At 43.8% G+C, this 20,256-nt stretch overlaps 1 protein-coding gene across 2 annotated transcripts; it reads left to right on the forward strand.

Annotated features, from left to right (window-relative positions):
• The first annotated feature begins 258 nt into the window (after positions 1-258).
• On the forward strand, positions 259-19,507 carry LOC137306277 (uncharacterized). Of its 2 annotated transcripts, XM_067975441.1 has the most exons (9): positions 259-445; positions 2,166-2,613; positions 4,664-4,969; positions 6,253-6,294; positions 8,321-8,440; positions 17,277-17,323; positions 17,849-17,878; positions 17,979-18,022; positions 18,541-19,507. In XM_067975441.1, exons 2-9 carry the CDS (start codon positions 2,466-2,468, stop codon positions 18,542-18,544), a joined length of 741 nt encoding a protein of 246 aa, XP_067831542.1. In that variant the 5' UTR covers positions 259-445; positions 2,166-2,465; the 3' UTR covers positions 18,545-19,507. The 2 variants fall into 2 exon arrangements, with proteins under 2 accessions (XP_067831542.1, XP_067831541.1); XM_067975440.1 differs by lacking the exon at positions 259-445 and having other exon boundaries at positions 2,005-2,613.
• The last annotated feature ends 749 nt before the right edge of the window (positions 19,508-20,256 follow it).

The following is a 20,256-nucleotide window of genomic DNA, read 5'->3' on the forward strand; positions in this document are numbered from 1 at the left end:
TTCTGATGTGCTCAGTAATAGGCTGAATGGCCGTCACGTCAGGTGACCACAGACATTCAGCTCCTCCAAAATGTCGGGCAATTGGCTAAACCTTTTATCCTAATGAGACTTTTGTCCTTCATTATTGCTTCGAAAATACTGTTTGAGATATTAGCGTAGCGACGCTTCCCGCCTTGCTGTGACGTTCCTCACAGTGCTGCTCTATCACAGGCATTGGCTCGTTTCATTTACAAGGGCTTCCAAATCCGTGAAACTAACCAGAAGTTCTGCCAATAATCACGTGACCGAGTCTGTTATTTTTAAGCACCGGAAACGAGAACTTCCTCTTGCATTGTCAACTGACAAACTGGACCATCTCTCTCTATCATTGGTGCACACTCGACAGCAATAAGTATGAAGTGTTTCATCCTCGGTATCTTCCTTCCACTGGGCTTTCTAAATTCAGGTATGTTTTAAAATTAAAATTATATTTTTTTATTTATATCGTGACAATCACAGTCTCCACATCTCCCCCACTTGTGTGGATATTTCTGTCCCTATCGATCTAATCCTTCCATGTTACGATCTTAAAACGGTAGCTGCAGTTAAATCAAGTTACATCGTTCAAAGTGGCCTGTGTTTATATTCTGTTCGGTACTGGCGGACGCGTAGCACGAATTGTGAAATTCCTTATTTTGACCTGAAAATGTCACTTCCTTGATACCTGATATTATTTTGCCCACAAAACAACATCCGACACAGGGGCGACATCCCTCAGAGAGTTTCCTGATGCTGGAACTGCTTTGCACGGTGTATCCAGATGTGAACTTGGTGCCAATGATTTGCTCACCTCTGAAGCTGATGTTTCAGAGCAAAATTGGAAAACGAAGAACACGGTTCAAGGCGCCACGGTTTAATTTGCTTTTGAAATATTTTTCCAAGTGATTGAAATCAGTTTCCAAATTCACGCGGGTGTCTCGTGAAGGCGATTCTTGACTGACTCAGCTCGCCTGTCCGCGAATCTCAAACTGTCCGCCAGACCATTCCTCGAGCGAGAATAAGTTTGAGGAGCGGTTCGTGTGCGAGGACCCAAAACCAAAAAAAACGTAAACCGAAGAAATCGTCCACTCTCTATGTGTAGGGATAGTGTAAATAGGCTCTTGAAGAGATACTATGTTGAATACCTTAGCGAAGCCTTAGTACTACCGCCTTTCCTCTGCTCTCCTCTCCTCATCTCTTCGCTCCACTGCTCTCCTCATCTCTCCTCTCTTCGCCTCTCCTCATCTCTCCTCACCTCTCCTCTGCTCTCCTCACCTCCCCTCTCCTCTCCTCTCCTCTGCTCTCCTCTCCTCGCCTCTCCTCACCTCTCCTCTCGTCATCTCTCCTCACCTCCCCTCTCCTCTGCCCTCCTCTCTTCGCCTCTCCTCATCTCTCCTCACCTCTCCTCTGCTCTCCTCACCTCCCCTCTCCTCTCCTCTCCTCTCCTCGCCTCTCGTCATCTCTCCTCACCTCTCCTCTCCTCTGCCCTCCTCATCTCTCCTCTCTTCGCCTCTCCTCATCTCTCCTCACCTCCCCTCTGCTCTCCTCACCTCCCCTCTCCTCTCCTCTCCTCACCTCTCCTCTCCTCGCCTCTCGTCATCTCTCCTCACCTCTCCTCTCCTCTGCCCTCCTCATCTCTCCTCTCTTCGCCTCTCCTCATCTCTCCTCACCTCCCCTCTGCTCTCCTCGCCTCTTCTCTGCTCTCCTCTCCTCTACCCCTCACCCCTCGTCTACCAATGTTAAACGTTGATATTATACCTGATGTTATTTTGCTTTGTAGATGAGTTTCTGGCATGTATGATGTTCTCAGTAGCACACTGAGTAATGTGCTGAATGGCCGCCACGTCAGGTGACCGCAGACATTCACCTCCTGTAGTACGCCGGGCAATTGGCAAAAACCTTTTATCCTATTGAGACTTTTGTCCTTCATTATTAATTCGAAAATACTGTTTGAGAAATTTGCGAAGCCTCGTTTACCGCCTTGCTATGACATTATTTAGAATGCTGCTGTATCACAGGCATTGGCTCGTTTCATTTACATGAAGTTTTAAATCCGTTGAACTCAGAAGAAAGTCTACCCAATAATCACGTGACCAAGTCTGATAGTTTTAAGGAACGGAAACCACATCTTCCTCTTGCATTGTCAGCTTTCAAGCTCGGCCATCTCTCTCTACGTTTAGTACACACTGAACAGCAGCAAGTATGAAACGTTTCATCCTCGGCATCGCCCTTCTACTCAGGATGAAGATGACCATGAGATTAGAGATAGACGCAGACTGGTTCTTTCCAACGGGTCCAGTCCGGTTTTGCTGCCTTGTTCCGCCCAGTCTCCCGATCAGATTATTGAGGTTCAGTGGTTATTTGTACCTGCCTTGGGAAACAATGGGGTGAGACTTTGTACAATTAATATCGAGAACCCTCAGTGCAGCTCCGCGCAGTATCCAGATATGAAACTGGCTGAGTCTGATGGTTTTAGGACGGGGAATTACTCTCTTTGGTTCACGGCGACAAAGAGAGACGGCGGAAATTACCAATGCAATCTGTACGGTGAACTCCCGAACAAGGTGATAGAAACCTACGTGATGGTGATTAGCGGTGAGTTCCGAAACAATGATATCGTATAGTTATATCTGTAAGAGTGTCTCTGATACAAACTGTTTCCCCATTTTACGTCTTTGAACCAATAATCCATTAAACTCCGCTTCATTAAATAACAGAATTTTGATTATTTGTTATGCGGACAAACGTAACATTAAAGCTTTTTTACTGGGCAGGTTATTGTAACACTGTCAAAACCCCTTTTGTACAGCGAAATGCAATCACTCAGCAATTTACATATCTTTATTTGTGAACACTATAAGAAATCCTGCAGTAAATCTGCACCCGGGAGAGTGTTGGGTTCCGTTTCTGGAAATTTCCCACAGGCCCTTCTGCTGAAAACTCATTGGGATAGAGATTGACTTCAATGGGAGTAAATATCGGGCGGAGCGTTTAACAGGCGGCCGATACCCTACCGCTCGTTTTGCATCATCTGCTCAGAATAATTTCTACTCCAAGGCTCAGAGCACTGAGTCTCCAATATGGCGGGCTGGTAGCATGCGCACATTTCCGGCCGGAAATTCGCATCAGGACATTTTAGGTAATAACAAACAAGAGCCTTTCTTTGCCCATGCCTGAAGCAGATGTTAGGCCCTTTGCATTTGCAAATAACGGGCCATACAGCGGTGTGAGGCCCCCTTCTGTAAGACTGGTTTGCGCTGAGGCAGCGAATGTCAGCTCCGTCTACACTCAGGGAAACCAGTCCCTGGGATAGTCTCTAAAAAGCAGTAACTATTGCAGGACCCCACATTAAATGACCCGATCGCATCTCCTGACCGCCCCCCGCCCCGGCGCGTTGAGTCTGTGCCGGATCTCGGCGAGGGCAATCCAGCTAATCCCACACTCCGCCCCTTCCTCATATCCCTGCTAGTTTTTTTTCCCTTCAAGTATCGATCCAGTTCCCTTGTGAAGGCCATGATTGAATCTGCCTCCATCACCCCCTCGGGCAGTGCATTCCAGATCCTAACCACTCGCTGTTTTTCCTCATGTCATCTTTGGTTCTTTTGCTAATCACCTTAAATCTATGTCCTCTGGTTCTTGACCCTTCCACCAATGGGAACAGTTTCTCTCTATCTACTCTGTCTAGACCCCTCATGATTTTGAACACCTCTCTCAAATCTCCTCGCAACCTTCTCTGTTCCAAGGAGAACAATCCCAGCTTCTCCAGTCTATCCACGTAACTAAAGTCCCTCATCCCTGGAATCATTCTCGTAAATCTCTCCTGCACCCTCTCTAAGGCCTTCACATCTTTCCTGAAATGCGGTGCCCAGAACTGGACACAATACTCCAGTTGTGCCCGAACCAGTGTTTTATAAAGGTTCATCATAATCTTGCTTGCCTTTGTACTCTATGCCTCTATTTATGAAGCCCAGGATCCCATATGCTATTGTTTAAAACTGCGTTATCAACCTGCCCTGCCACCTTCAATGATTTGTGCACATATATCCCCAGATATCTCTGTCCCTGTACCCCTTTTAGAATTGTACCATTTAGTTTATATTGTCTCTCCTCGTTCTTCCTACCAAAGTGTATTACTTCACATTTTTCTGCGTTAAATTTGATCTGCCCATGTCACCAGCCTGTCTGTATCCTCTTGAAGTCTATCACTATCCTCCTCACTGTTCACTACACTTCCAAGTTTTGTGTCATTTACAAATTTCGAAATTGTGCTCTGTACACACGAGTCCAAGGCAAGAAAAGCAGTGGTCCCAGTACCAACCCCTGGGGAACACCACTGCACACCTCCGTCCAGTCCAAAATAAACAACCGTTCACCTCTACCCTCTGCTTCCCGTCACTTAGCCAATTTCATATCTCCCGTCCCAACTCAAAACAGGCCAATGAATAATGGATGTAGCGCTGGTTGCACGTGAATTATTTTAATGAGGTCCCAGCACGAATTTAATGTGGTGCTTGGGACCATGTGAAGATGCGCGTGAAACATGCGCACATTTCCCCTGCTCGTAATCGGCCGTGATTGAAATTCTCGACCACGATTTAATCTACGATGGCTTTTATCAATTTAACCGATTATTCTTTTTCCACAGTGTCTGTGACCCCGGCCGGCCCAATTCCCCTGGGAAGCTCCGTCAGCCTGACCTGTGAGATGTCCGACCCGTCCTATTTTAACAGCATCGACTGGAAAATTAAAAACACCAAAATAACTGGGGGAAGGTTTGAAATCCAATGGAAACGGAACAGAACGCTGTTTCATAAAGACAAGCGACACAATTTCGATTTCAGGAGTTTAAACATCAACAAATTTCAACCCAGCGATGCGGGACGCTACACGTATACTATAAAGATCAAGAATGGAATGCTTTGCTATTATAGCCTCAACTTGGAGATACCAGGTTAGCCCGCATCTCAAACAATACTTCCATTGGCCAGGAATGATTCACAATTTCCATAAATATCTTCCCAGTTTCACGTTTAGAACGTGGTGTCAGCAGACTGCTCTGTCATAGAAACATAGAAAATAGGAGCAAGAGTAGGCCATTCGGCCCTTCGAGCCTGCTCCACCATTCAATACGATCATGGCTGATCCTCTATCTCAATACCACATTCCCGCTCTGGCCCCATACCCCTTGATGCCTTTTGTGTCTAGAAATCTATCTCTCTCCTTCTTAAATATATTCAGTGACTTGGCCCCCACAGCCTTCAGTGGTAGAGAATTCCACAGGTTCACCACCCTCTGAGTGAAGAAATTTCTCCACATCTCAGTCCTAAATGTCCTACCCAGTATCTTGAGACTGTGACCCCTCGTTTTGGAACCCCCCCCTCCCCAGCCAGGGGAAACATCCTCCCTGCATCTAGTCTGCACCCCTTTTTCTCTAGGGGATAAAGTGAAATATGGATCCTTCCATTAAATGGGCAGCACATGACAGGCCGGATATGACAGAAACACGAAACCAAGTCCTGCTGTAAAGTAGCGGCGGTTCTGAGAGTATATCTACAGGATCCATTTACAGACTGAAAGCACCTGACATACTGAGAGAGAGAGAGCTGTTTCCCTGTGTACACAGGGAGGAGCTCCGCTCCAGCGGGAAGTTTGAAAACTGGAAATTATTGTATTAAGTTGAACGGTGGCAAGTCTGTCGTGTTTAATGCATGGTGTCATTGTGTCCACATTTTTAACTGATTTTTGAGCTCTATTTTTAAAAGTGGCGCTATTTCAACAGATCAACACCGCCCTTAAATTATTGGACTGAAGAATATCAATTAGTGAATTCCTTGCCCGTACTGTACCATGCGCTGTTTTATGTTGAAGTGTTTTCGGAGTTAATATAGTCCTGAACACGTTTTCAAATGTATTCGACACTTTTAGGATTTTATTGAAAAAGATCCGCAAACTCTATTTGTGTAGTTTTCTTGGTTTGTTCTTGAGATGCGGAAGGCGGTGTAAAGACAGTATTTATTGTTCATTCCCAGTTGCCCTGCGGGCAGTAAGATTTAACCACGTGGGGTGGGACTGAAGTCACGTGTAGCTCGGGTCCCGCCCTGAAGGGCATTAGCCAATCATTTGGGTTTGTTTCACATACAGAGAGTTTTCATCAGTTTTGTGTCAATTTTCAGCCCCGGTGCTTATTTTGATCAAATTCCTTTACTCATATTAATTTGTTCTTATTTTCTGTAGGACCTGCACCGACATCTCTGACTCCAGCAACAACAACTTCAGGTGAAACTTTTCTCTCATGAAACCGTTTCTTGTTCGCTTCTTGCTGCCTTGTAGCTAAACGCACCTGGAGACGGCTGAGTGGAAAGGCTGTGGTGATTGGCAGTGAGCGGGTGTTGCATTCACGAATTGCGCCAGTAGATGTTAATTAGAAAATGAGCAGAAAAGGACCAGCCAGTAAAGGGGGAGGTTCGACCATAGACCAGTCCCCTTCGACATGACCAGTTATAAGGCTGGGGGAGTGAATGGAGGACAGAGAGAGACCTGAACCAGTCCTGTTTTCTTCGTAACTATCAATGCATTGGCTCCAACTGTCTGGAGACAGCCTTTGTCTCAGTGGCAGAATTCCCACTTCAGAGTCAGAAAGTGCAGGGTTGGATCCCTGCTCCCCACAGCCCTGGCGAGTGGAGACCCGAGCTCTGGCTCTGAATTATTGACATCCAGTGAGATAGGCGTGTCTTGTGGGGGTGGCTTTCCCCCTCATGTTATGTGCTGTGCGGACCCATAAAACCCACTCGTCATTTCTGACTAACCTCCCCAAGGGAAGAGTTTGATTATACGAAAAGGACCAATTTGCTTCTCTCATCTTTTCATGGTGCTGAACGTTTTCGGTAAGATCTGATACATGGAGCAATGATCTCTAGTTCCATCCAGTGTAAGTCTGAGGAGACAGGACATCGAAATTGGTGAAAACCCCCGAGATAAGCATAAAGGACGATTTTTTTCCCGCTGTGGCACCCTGTAAAAGTCGTTTTGAACATTTTGAGAATGTTGCTGTTACTGGTTCAAACATGGTAAACCCGAGTGAGTGTGTTTGCAGAGAAAAAATGAGATCGTTTTCTGCAGGGGTGGGGGTGGGTGGGATTGCTCTGCTCGCTATGTACAGTTACACGGCCAAAAGCATTGAAGCGAACCTCTTTATTGCAAAGTCACAAGTGAATTATACATGAGGATAGCCATTGATCCCATCTTAATTTCAACATTCAGAAAGACCCTAAAGCCCCACCCCCACTTCCCATTATTCCTGAAATTATTCTAATTATTTAAGAACTTCTCTCGGGATGTGGGTGATGCTGGCACGGGCTCATTCATTGCCCATTCCTGTTTTTCCTGTGAAGGTGCAGCCTGCCTCGTTGACCCAGTTCAGTCCTTCTGGTCACGGTGCTCCCCCCACTGTGGTGTTAGATAATGGGCATGGAATTCTAGGTGATTGACGCAACCAAAATGGAAGAAGGGCGATGTATGTCCAATCAGGATGGTGTGTGCGTTGGATGGGAACCTGGGGGTGATGCTGTTCCCATAACGTGTCCACTCCTGTCCTGCAGGGTGTTGGAGGGGAGGGAGGATCTGTAGTTTAATGAGTTGCAATCGTTTGTCCTGTCGATCAGACATACCCCTGTCACAGTGCACCGGTGGTGGAGGGGTTGGACCTCGAGTCCAAGGGTCATTGATCAGACGACCTGTTCTGTCCTAAAAGATGTCCCGTTTGTTGAGTGTTGAAGCAGCACCAACTCAAATTAGAGATTGGTGTTGCATCACACTCGGGAATTGGGCCTTGTAGATACTGGTGAGGCTTTAAGAAATCAGAAAGTGAGCCACCTATCGCAGGGTACCCAGCCCCTGTGCTATTCGTCAAACAGTGTTCATAGGGCGGGTTCAGTTCTGCTTCTGGTCAATGATGACCCACGATTGAGCCGGGACCTGGCGATGGTTTCGCCATTGAGGCTCATGGGAGATGGGCTTTCTCTTGCTCCAGGTGGTCATTATTTGGTAGTTATGTGATGTGAATGTTACCGTTCATTTGTCAGACTGAGTTTTAATGGGCTGCTTCATTACTGTCGGGGTGGCGGGGCGAAAGACTGCAGAATCGCTAGTGAGTGATCCCACGAAAGTAAAATTAATAGAGATAAAATGAACTTTTACAAATGTTACAGTGAACTTATACGAATATTATTCACGTTTAATATTACATGTGGATAGTTAGTTGGACTTTGTGCTTTATTTTCTAATTGTGACGGTGTTTTCACAGCTTCGTCCAAGAATTCAAACAGCAAAATAATCATCACAGGAGCTGTAGTCGGAGTGGCGGTGATTGCTCTCGCCTTGATTCTCTTAGGCTCACTGATCAAAACAAAGTACAAACCTGCAGGTAAATATGACAGAAATAACATAGAAATCCAGCAGCTGCACCGCTTACAGGTATTTCCACTCAGTGCTGGCATTTAAAAGTTCCACCTCTCTACTTTTCATTTTCCTTCTGGGTGCTCACATTCCTGGTCTTACTGTCCGCTCTGATCTCAACTGGAACTCTCACACTTCCTCCATCGGGAAAGATTTCCTCTTTTCTTTCAACTCTTTGCTTTCTCCCTAATTCACAACTCTCCACCGAGCTCAAGCAGTCCATGTGCTGAATAGGAGCCCCATTTATGAGGAGATTCCGGTCTCAACTCACTTGACCTCCTGGACACTATACCAGAAAAATAATTTCCAGCTACCAGGGTGAAATTGGTCTCTGCCACCAGCTCGAAATGGGCTGATAGCCAATCGGCAGCCAGTTTGATACCCCGCCCTGTTACCTTTTCCACTGACCTCAATGGGCCAGGAAATTCGGGCGGGTTGCGAACGCGCTGACGATTCACGATGAGCACATTCCGGGCTAAGGGCGGAGACAACGTTCACCCCACCCCCAGCCTCTCGGTCCATCTCTCTCAAACGATGTTGAATATCTCCCTGGGGTAGAAACCTGTCCTGGGCGACACCGTGAATCGGGCGGTTTGACATTCACTGCCAGTTATGGGCCACCAGTGATGCCAGTGATCCCCAGTTCCACTGTTGGACTCGGAGGGGAAGATGGTTATAATGGGGTTTGCACCACGTTGGTGCTCTTGTCCCTATTGGTGGTAAAGTTCAGAGTGGAGGGAGATAACCTGCTCGTCCAATAGATCATGCATACATTGTGCCCAATGGTAGAGGGGTGGAGATTGAGCCCAGCATCAAGGGCATCGTTCAAGTGATCTGCTCTGCCCGGATGTTGTTAATCTTCTTGAGTGATGTTGCAGCTTCCTATCCGGGTGTGCAGTGCCTATTCCATCACTCTGCTGGCACTGTGCATCATTTCTGGATCCCAGTCCGGTGGGGACTGAAAAAGGGATTGGCCTCCTTCCTGCTAGCAGCAAAGGCCCTACATGACATGAGTCTCATTGGGCTCAGCCAGTTTCTAGAGGGTACGATTAACTCTCCAAACCTTTACACAGGCTCACAGTAACTTTGAAATTTACTGACCAGAGATAATAAGGGCAATTGGTTTGGGAAATGGGAATTATCACGTTGCGCACTGGGAGGGTTTTTTCTGAGGTTGAGATTAAGTTGTGTTGTTGGACCACAGAACATGGAGTTTCACACTGTTCTGAGCTCTACCTGATGTGCGAGTGCATCTTGCAGTCATTGGGCACCCAAGGATGTTTAGATTTCCAACACCAACAACCCTCATCGCCCCCACTCCTCTACGTTAGAAATCCATTGTCAATTTGTGCTGGAGTCTGGAGAGTTTATGATGTAGTTCTGTACTTATAAGGAATTGGGATGAGTCTGTTTTTGAGAAGTACAAAAAAAAATCACCAAACGGGAAGTAAACAAACAGACTATTCAATGGATGTGAGATGAAATGGTTAGATAGTTATACACACTGAGGTTCCCTCTTTTGTATTTGCCCTGCTCCGAAATTGGATATCGCCACACCATAGTGAGGTGTAAAGTCTATGGGGTTAATTTTAACTTTGGGCCATTGTGTAAAATGGGTGACATCGAATTGGCCGCTAATGATACATGGAGTTACACCGAGTCAACATCACAGAAACAGGCCATTCGGCCCAACTGGTCTATGCCAGTATTCATGTTCCACGTGAGCCTCCTCCCTCCCAATTCATCTAACTCTATGAGCAGACCCTTCCATTCCTTTCTCCCTCGTATGCTTATCTAGCTTCCCTTTCAATACATCTATGCTTTTTGCCTCAACCAGTCCTAGTGGCAACGAGTTCCACATTCTAACCACTCTTTCGGTAAAGAAGTTTCTCCTGAATTTCCTATTGGGTTTGTTAGTGACTATCTTATATTGATGAGCACTAGTTTTGGACTCCCCCACAAGTGGAAATGTTTTCTCTACGTCTACACTATCAAACCCTTTCATTATCCTAAAGACTTCTATCAGGTCACCCCTCAGCCTTCTCTTTTCTGGAGAAAAGAGCCCCAGCCTGTTTAACCTTTCCTGATAAGTATATTATCTCAGTACGAGTATCATCCTTGTGAATCCTTTTTGCACCTCTTCCAAAGCCTCGATACCGCTTTTCATTCTATGGAGACCAGAACTGTTTACATTGCTCCAAGTTTGGTCTAACAAAGGTTCTAAACAAATTTAACATAACTTCTCTGCTTCTCAATTCTAAACCTGCAGAAATGAACCCCAGGGCTTGGTTTGCCTTTTTATGGCCGTATTAACCTGCATCGCTACTTTTAGTGATTTGTATATCTGTGCCCCGAGTTCCCTTTGCTCTTCGAGCCTATTTAGTCTCTTATTATCCAAGCATTAAGTGGCCTCCTTATTCTTCCTATCAAAATGCACCACCTTCCACTTATCTATAATGAAATTCATTTGCCAATTCCATGTTCATTCTGCAAGTTTATTAATGTCTTCTTGCATTCTGACACATTCTTCCTTTTTATTAACTGCACCCCTGAATTTGGTGTTGTCCGCAAATTTTGAAATTGTGCTTCCGATTCCCGAGTCCAAATCATTAATGCAAATTGTGAACAACAATGGTCCCAGCACCGATCCCTGTGGAACACCATTTCCCACCCTTTGCTGGTCTGAGTAGCTACCCTTAACTCCTACTCTCTGTTTTCTGTTTTGTAGCCAGCTTGCTATCCATTCTGCAACCTGACCCTGAGTCCACATGCTCTAACCTTAGTTATGTGTCAAAAATGTGGTACCTTATTGACGGCCTTTTGAAAATCCAAATATATTACACCTACTGAATTACCCTTGTCTACGGTTTCTGTTACTTCTTCATGGATTCAATAAGGTTGGTCAAGCATGATTTTCCCTTCTGAAATGCATTCTGACTGCTCTTTATTATATTTTTGTTTTTTAGATTTTTTTCTATTGCTTCTTTGAGCAAAGATTCCATTATCTTTCCTACCGCTTACATTATGCTAATTGGTCTATAGTTCCCTGGACTTGTTCCATCTCCCTTTTTAAATAAAGGAATCACATTAACTGTCTGCTAGTCTTCAGGCACTATTCCCTTTTCTACTGATTTTTATATGTATGTAATAGCGCCTCTCCTATCTCTTCCCTTACTTCTTTTAATATGCATGGATGCAATATATCCAGACCAGGTGTTTTATCCTCTCCAAGCTTGAATATTTAATCAATTATCTCCCCCCTTTCTATCTTAAATGCCTTTATAGGTCCCTTCTTCCGCTATCATGCCCAGCTTGTCAGCCTCCCTGATAAATACTGAGGCAGGGTAACTATTCAATATTTCTGCCATTTCGCTGTCATTACCTTTGAGTTTATCTTGTGCACCATATATGAATAGGCCTTATCCCTTTCCTGATTTTCTTTTGTTATTTATTTGTCTGTAGAATACTTTACTATTTCTTTTTAAATGTCTTGATAATTTAATTTCGGAGTTCCTCTTTGATTTTCAAATTGTCTTCTTTTTTACTTCTTTCCTAAACTCCTGGTATTCCCTTTTGACATTATTTCCTTTATTGTCTATACACTTAGAGTATGCCATTTTGTTTAGTTTCAACTTTACCCTTATCTCTTTATTCATCCAGTGTGTTTCATTATTGATTAGTTTGTTCTTGATTTTTACTGGAATATATTTATCCTGAACTCTATTTATCACCATTTTCAAAATTTTCCACTACTGTTCAATCTCTTTGTCCATCAATTTTGTTTTCCGGTTTATCTTCCCTAATTCCATTCTCATCCCCTCAATATTAGTTTTTTTCTGATCTATTATTTTGCTTTTGCCTTACTCATATCTTTCTCAATCATTATTTTAAACCTTATTATGTTATGATCGCTATTGCCTAGATGTTCTCCTCTGCTTACTTCACTTATCTGCTCTGGTTCATTTCCCATTACCAGATCCAGCAGTGATTTCTCTCTTGTTGGGCTTCTCATATACGGGGTAAGGAAGGAGTCCTATACACCCTGTATAAACTCCAATCCCCTTTCCCCTTCATCTGCCTCTTCTTGACAATTTATTTGGCGGCCGTTGAAAACCCCTATGATTATTATTCAAGTTTGTAATTCATTTAATAGATTCGTCTCAATCCATGTGGAATCTATTTCTATCTTAATATTACTTATGCCACTTTTTCCTATTGCCATTATGTTGTCTTTAATTGGTGCAGCTACCTCACCCCTTCTTTCTTCCCAATCCTTTCTAAATATGTTGTATCCTGCAATATTTATCTGCCAGTCCTTTTGGAGCTATGTTTCAGTTATCCCTAACATATCTGGCTCCTCGCCACGAATTATTGCCTCCAGTTCTCCCGTTTTGTTTCGGATGCTGTGCACATTGCTGTAGAGGCAACTTAATTTGTTTCTAATAATTGTTCCCCTCACTTAAGTTCTATAACTGTATTTGGTCCCTTACCGTTTATGTCACCCTTATTCCTAACCTTTGTCTGATCTTTACTCTCATATTTTATTTCTTTTATCTTCAGATTTAAGTGATTTTCCGCAAACCCCGCTCCCTCTCCAGTCTTACCAGTTTAAAGTCCTATCCACAGTCCTATTTAGATTTTCTGCTGGGACACTGGTCCCATTCTGGTTCAGGTGGACCCGATCTCAGCCGTACAGCTCCTTGTTGACCCAGTACTGGTGCTGGTATCCCATGAAATGGAACCCCTCTTTCCCACACCAGTCTTTCAGCCACGCATTCACCTTTCTGATCTGCCTATCCCGATACTAATTAGCCTGTGGTTTGGGGAATAATCCCGAGATTAGCACCCGTGAGGTCCTGTTTTTTAATTTAGTTCCTAACTACTATTATTCCCTTTTCTTCCCTATGTCATTGGTCTCAACATGGACCACGACAACTGGATCCGCCCATTCTCTTTCCCAGCTCCTCTCCAGTTGCTCCGAGATGTCCTTTACCTTGCAGCAGGTAGGCAACACACCCTCCTGGGCTCTCGGCCGTGACTGCAGAGGACGCGACCTATTCCCTTAATTAGTGAATCCCCGACGACTACAACCTTTCTATTCTGTTCCTCCGCCACCCCGCCCACAACCCCGGACTACCTCCTGCTCCAAAGTGCCATGGTTACCATTCTGGCTGTCCACCCCACAGCCTGAATCTTTATCTTGCCACTGATAGCAATTACGTTGTACCTGTTGGATGGAACCACTGTCTGTGGGATCACTTTCTCCACATTCACTAGCTTTACCACACCCAGCTGACTGTGAGTCCCACTCTCCCCTTCTTGTACCTGTGCTTTCCTCTGAGGTGTGACTGCACTCTAGAGAAAACTATCCAAAAATTCCTCCCCTCCCTTATGTGACAGAGTGTCTCTAACTCGCCCTCCAGCTGAATGATTCTGACCCGAAGTGTCTCAGGGCAGAGACATTTCCTGAAGGACATCGCTACCAAACTGGGCCTGTGGCAGGTGGTGAGCGAACCAATCCGAGGAAAAACCCTACTTGACCTCATCCTCACCAATCTCCCTGTCGCAGATGCATCTGTCCATGACAGTATTGGTAGGAGTGAACACCGCACAGTCCTTGTGGAGACATAGTCCCGTCTTCACACTGAGGATACCATCTAATAAGTTGTGTGGCACTAACACCGTGCTAAATGGGATAGATTCAGAACAGATCTAGCAGCTCAAAACTGGGCATCCATGAGGCGCTGTGGGCCATCAGCAGCAGCAGAATTGTATTCCAGCACAATCTGTAACCTCATGGCTCGGCATATTCCTCACTCTACCATTACCAACAAGCCAGGGGATCAACCCTGGTTCAATGAGGAGTGTAGAAGAGCATGCCAGGAGCAGCATCAGGCGTACCTAAAAATGAGGTGCCAACCTGGTGAAGCTACAACTCAGGATGACATGCATGCTAAACAACGGAAGCAACATGCCATAAACAGAGATAGATGATTCCACAACCAACGGATCAGATCAAAGCTCTGCAGTCCTGCCACACCCAGTCGTGAATGGTGGTGGGCAATTAAACAACTAACTGGAGGAGGAGGCTCTGTAAACATCCCCATCCTCAATGATGGCAGAGACCAACACGTCAGTGCGAAAGACAAGGCTGAAGCGTTTGCAACCATCTTCAGCCAGAAGTGCCGAGTGGATGATCCATCTCGGCCTCCTCCCGATATCCCCACCATCACGGAAGCCAGTCTTCAGCCAATTCGATTCACTCCACATGATATCATGAAACGGCTGAGTGCACTGGATACAGCAAAGGCTATGGGCCCCGACAAAATTCCGCCTGTAGCACTGAAGACTTGTGCTCCAGAACGAGTCGCGCCTCCAGCCAAACTGTTCCAGTACAGCTGCTACACTGGCATCTACCCGACAATGTGGAAAATTGCCCCTGTGTGCCCTGTTCACAAAAAGCAGGACAAATCCAATCCAGCCAATTACCGCCCCATCAGTCTACTCTCAATCATCAGCAAAGTGATGGAAGGTGTCGTCGACAGTGCTATCAAGCGGCACTTACTCACCAATAACCTGCTCACCGATGCTTAGTTTGGGTTTCGCCAGGACCACTCGATGAATTTAGCTTGATTTCAGATTAATTTGTAACTAATTGGTTTAGTTTATTAACGTCTTTATTTTGGAATCCCCTTAATTCCTATTTATTATTTATGTGTATCAGATTTTTATTTAATGCAATCCTAATCCCTTTAACCGTGGTATCCCCCATTTAGTTAATTTTATCCCCTTAGATCTAATGAATTACTCTGATTATTTGTTTATAAATTTACTTATTTACTGTTGCCCTTGGTTTAAATCATTCCACAAGCTCGATTTTTCCTTCCATTAACTTGAATGCAAAGCAATATCGGGCGTGGTGCATAACGGACGGTTGATTGGAGAGCGCCCATTTTAAACTCTCGTCCAAAGTTATCATTACCCCATCTCCAAATCTCTGCTAATCATGTCAATCGAGAGAGAGGCGTGGTGAAAGCCACTGCAGTGACTCATCGTCTAAATTTCTCTTGGACAAAGTGCAAGAAAAAGCTATCATCTGAATTCATTGTTTTCACAATTCTAGTGTCCAGTCTCTCAATCCCTCTCTTTCAATCATTCTTCACACTCTCGCTGACAATCTCTCTCTCTTTCCCTCTCCATCTATATCTATCTATCGATCTATCTATTGATCTACCTATCTATCAATCTATCTATCAATCTATCTGTCTATCTATCAATCTATCTATCTCTCTATCTATCCATTCATCTATCTGTCTATCTATCAATCTATCTATCTCTCTATCTATCCATTCATCTATCTGTCTATCTATCTATCTCTATTTATCCATCCATCCATCTCTCTATCTATCAATCTATCCATCTATCCATCTATCTCTCTATCTATCTATCTATCCAGCTATCTCTCTATCTATCTATCCATCTATCTATCCATCAATCAATCTATCCCTCTATCTATCTCTCTATGTACCTATGCATCTATCCATCTATCTATCAATCTCAATCTATCTATCCATCTATCTATGTATCTCTCAATCTATCTATCAATCTATCCTTCTATCTCTATCTATCTATCTATCTATCTATCTATCTATCTATCTATCTATCTATCTATCTATCTATCTATCTATCTATACCTCTATCTATCTCTCTATGTACCTATGCATCTATCTATTCATCTATCTATCAATCTATCTATCTATCTATCTCTATCTATTTATCTCTCAATCTCTCTCTATCTATCTGTCCATCTATCTATCAATATCTATCTATCTAACCATCTATGTATCACTCCATTTTTCTCTCTATCTATTTATCTATCTGTCTATCTATCTATCTATTTCTCTCTATCCATCTATCTATCCCTCTATCTCTCAATCTCGTTCTATCTATGTATCTATACGTTCTTCATCGTTTTACTTTCCCTCCTAATCAGAACTTCTTATGAAGGACATTATATGATCATTAAATTATATTGATCGACGCGGAATACGTATATTACAAGAAAAAAAAAATCACAACTAATGTCTCCAATCAGCGGTCAGGAATACTCTATCCAGGGTTTTTTTTTAAGTGAGATGCCTTCGTTGCCTTGTCCCCAGCGGTTATCGGTCAATCTGAGCTTCACAATCTCAGTGTGATGGGATAAATGTAAAGTTTATGGCAATAGCAGTGAATAACGTCCCTGCTCTTATTTGAATCGTGCAGTGGGATCTTTGACGTTAACCTGAGAGGGCAGACAGGGCCTCGGTTTAACGTCTCATGCGAAAGAAGGTACCTCGGTCAGTACAGCACTCCCTCAGTACTACACTGGAGTGTCAGCCCAGATTACATGTTCAAGTCTTTGGAGCGGGACTCGAGCCGACAACCTTATGGGTCAGGGGGAGAGTGCCAGCATCGAACCAAGGCTAACGCCTATTTTCAGCAGATATCTTTAGCACTCCACCCTACAATTAAACATCCGATACTTCAGCCTCAGTGGGACGGTAGAGTCAGTAAGTAATAATGGCAGGCATTATCAGTCATCAGCGCCTCTTTGCAGACACGTTTCATAGAGGCACAGACTCTATTCTGAGATAAAGTAGGGAATGCAGGAGATGAGTGTCTGTCGAGAGAAAGGGCAGACAGCTTTGGAAGCTTCTTCAGAATTGATGAGCTGGTTTACATCAGAGAATGTCCGGCATTTATCAGGCAGAACAGCAAACGTGAATTTGCAATGATTGAAGCCTCCTTCTTTATGCTTTCAGAGGGACCCGACATCAACGCTCCTCTTCAAAGGAAGAAAACTGAGCAGGTAAATCCAATCCTGCATTGATAATTTGTCAATCCGCGCTCCTCTTTGGAAGGTGTCCCTTTAAATGTTGACAAACTGAATCGTCTGTTTCCAAAGGTTTACGGACAAAACCGATTCCTTAACCACAAACCCACGGTCGAATTACTGTTCAAGGCAATAGTTTACCAACTCATAGCGCAATTAGCATAAACCAGTTCACATCTTAGTTACAATAATGGAGAAGCCAATAGCATAAAACGCGGCTCAGCGTTTCCTCGCTGTTATTTCAGAGTTATCTCTGATCGATATCGCCGGACATCAATTGCATCGTTTTGCATCGTTCTTCAGCAATTCCTTATAGAAGATGAATTAATTCCGTCTGTTGTTTTCGTCCACAGAGCTGCTGCTAGTGTTTAGTTCTGTAGTTTTGAGACCATTGTTCACTGAACACATTTAGACGCGCCTCTTTCCATGTCTCTATTGCTATTCTGTCGATGCCAATGTCTGAATGCTCCTGAATTTAACTGTATTAACGTTATGTTCCAGGATTCGACTGATTTGAACTCCACTTACATGGTAAGTGTACAGAACAGACATACCGTTTCCAGCATAACCTAGATTTAACTGAATTATCGAGTGATCAAGAATTCTCACCTTTTGCTGTAACTTTTCACAGGGTTTGAACTTAGAGGAACAGTCGGCATACAGCCAATTGCAGAGGTATGATTCACACACTGCTGATCTATCCATCTGACCATCTGTCTATCCATTTATCTGTCTATCTATCCATCTATCGATCTGTCGATCTATCTATCTATCTGTCTGTCTGTCCGTCTATCTATCTATCTATCTATCTATCTATCTATCTATCTATCTATCTATCTATCTATCTATCTATCTATCTATCTATATCTCTGTCCATCTGTCTGTCCGTCTTTCTATCTATCTATCTATCTATCTATCTATCTATCTATCTATCTATCTATCTATCTATATCTCTATCAATCTATCTCTCTATCTATATCTCTATCCATCTATCTCGATCTATATCTCTATCTGTATATCCAGCTATCAATCTCCCCAAATTTTATTGATAGCTTTACTTTCCTTCTTACGAATTTCCACTCAGATCAATTCCTCCTGATATTCTATTATAAATAACTATTTCACCGTGTCCACTTGTTTTGCACATATTGCTCCTCTCGCCGTTACACGTCTCACTCTTTTATTTATTTTAGATAAGGTGCTCGCAGATTTGTTGGAAATGTGAGAACAAAGACAACTCATCCAGACCCCGGAGAGTGTTCCATTCTCCACTGGGTGCTGCTCCTTGTATTGAATTATATGGGCTCCCTTGTGGAAACTGCGTTCCAAAGGACACTCTCTCTCAGCGCTTATGGTACCAGACCAGAAAAACGGAGGTCATGAGTTCAAATCCCACCATGCAACTTCAGAAAACGACTTGGATAAATTTAATAAATTATGCGTTATGTTTTGGTACTTCATGCTCCAACTCTTGATCACCGGCGAACCTTGTGTTAGATTTCCAATTTCTTAATTCTGTTTTGTACCATATCTTTCAAAGATCCGCAATCATATTACGGAGAACAGTTTGCAATGCATGCTGGGTAAAGGTGACGAATGTTGTATTTTGAACGCCACAGTGACGATTGTAATCAGTGTGGTGGGGTTCCTGTGATCATTATCTTGATGCAAACAGATCTGTATCGCTGAAATCGTGAACAGAACACCGAGTCTGGGGGGAACACAGAAAAACGAAGGATGCACAAAATCTGTGATTGTAAATAGACTTTGCAATCCCCCCAACAGCTCATTGATGCTCATGGCAACATGTCCACACAAAACAACAACAACCTGTGCGGAGAAATCGCTCCTCAGAGAGTTTCCTGATGCTGCAACCTCTTTGCACTGTGTAGCCAGATGTGAATTTGGTGCCAGTAATTTCTTCACCTCTGAAGCTGATGTTTCTGAGCAAAAGGGAAAGCAAAGATGAAGCTTTGAAGCACCAGGTTTTATTTACTTTTGAAATGCCTTTACAAGTGATTGAAAAACAATTTTGCAAATTTAGACGCGAATCTCTTGAATTCGATACTTGACTCACTCGCTACTCCTGCAGGCGATTCTGAAACTCTCCTCCAGCGTTTGCCTCGAGCGAGAATAAGTCTGAGGATTGGTTGGTGTGCGAGGTCCCGAAAGGAAAAATGAAATAAACTTAGTGTTTGAAAAATCATCCAGTCTCTGTGTGTAACGTTCTTAAAGATTTCCTATGTTGTGGTATTTTAGTGAAGCATTAGAATATCACTGGGAATATGGCGCAGAGGAAATGTTCACGGGCAAACGATGGATGTTGCAGTCTGTTGTGACCAGAGCAAATCTCATCCCAGACGTGTTACAGAACGTAAACTGTAATCAGTTCAGTCCGTCAAACTCCCCCGCACAGTTCCAATGTTACTGATCATGCAGCTTTCAGGATGTGTCCCCTGAACTATCGGAATATGTGTCGCTTTAATATTTGCACATGCAACTACACAAAAATGCAGAGACTGCAAGTCAGAGATGTATTGTATTGTAGATGTGCTCTTCAACAATCGATTATATGATAAATCGATGTTGTCTCCACAGTCTAATGGTACTGCAACAGTAGGTGGCGCTGCAAGCTAATGTCACGTGACACATAGACAGCAGTGAGATGTCACCGAACTTCACATGACATTCCGCGACAGAGGCCTCAATGGTGCAGAGCCATAATTAATGACAATGAAATCGTGACATGCGCCGCCAAAAATTATCCCCTATAAAAATGTGGCCCTCGTTAAAGTGACAAGCAGAGCAGGAATCAATCTCGCCATATATAAGGTACGCAATCTCAAAACAGTCAGTCTGAACCTTTCCAAATGTGCGAGGCAATAGGAACTGTCGCACCCTCTCCCATG

Source organism: Heptranchias perlo, chromosome 42, assembly GCF_035084215.1.
Source record: "Heptranchias perlo isolate sHepPer1 chromosome 42, sHepPer1.hap1, whole genome shotgun sequence".
In the NCBI taxonomy this organism is placed as follows: Eukaryota; Metazoa; Chordata; class Chondrichthyes; order Hexanchiformes; family Hexanchidae; genus Heptranchias; species Heptranchias perlo.

What these genes read in the sequence shown, in the direction of transcription:
- LOC137306277 (XM_067975441.1), top strand. Translation starts at nt 2,466, where the DNA reads ATGAAACTGGCTGAGTCTGATGGTTTTAGGACGGGGAATTACTCTCTT. An exon ending in CTACGTGATGGTGATTAGCG is followed by an intron (nt 2,614 to 4,663) that starts GTGAGTTCCGAA and finishes CTTTTTCCACAG; the next exon opens with TGTCTGTGACCCCGGCCGGC. An exon ending in TCCAGCAACAACAACTTCAG is followed by an intron (nt 6,295 to 8,320) that starts GTGAAACTTTTC and finishes GTGTTTTCACAG; the next exon opens with CTTCGTCCAAGAATTCAAAC.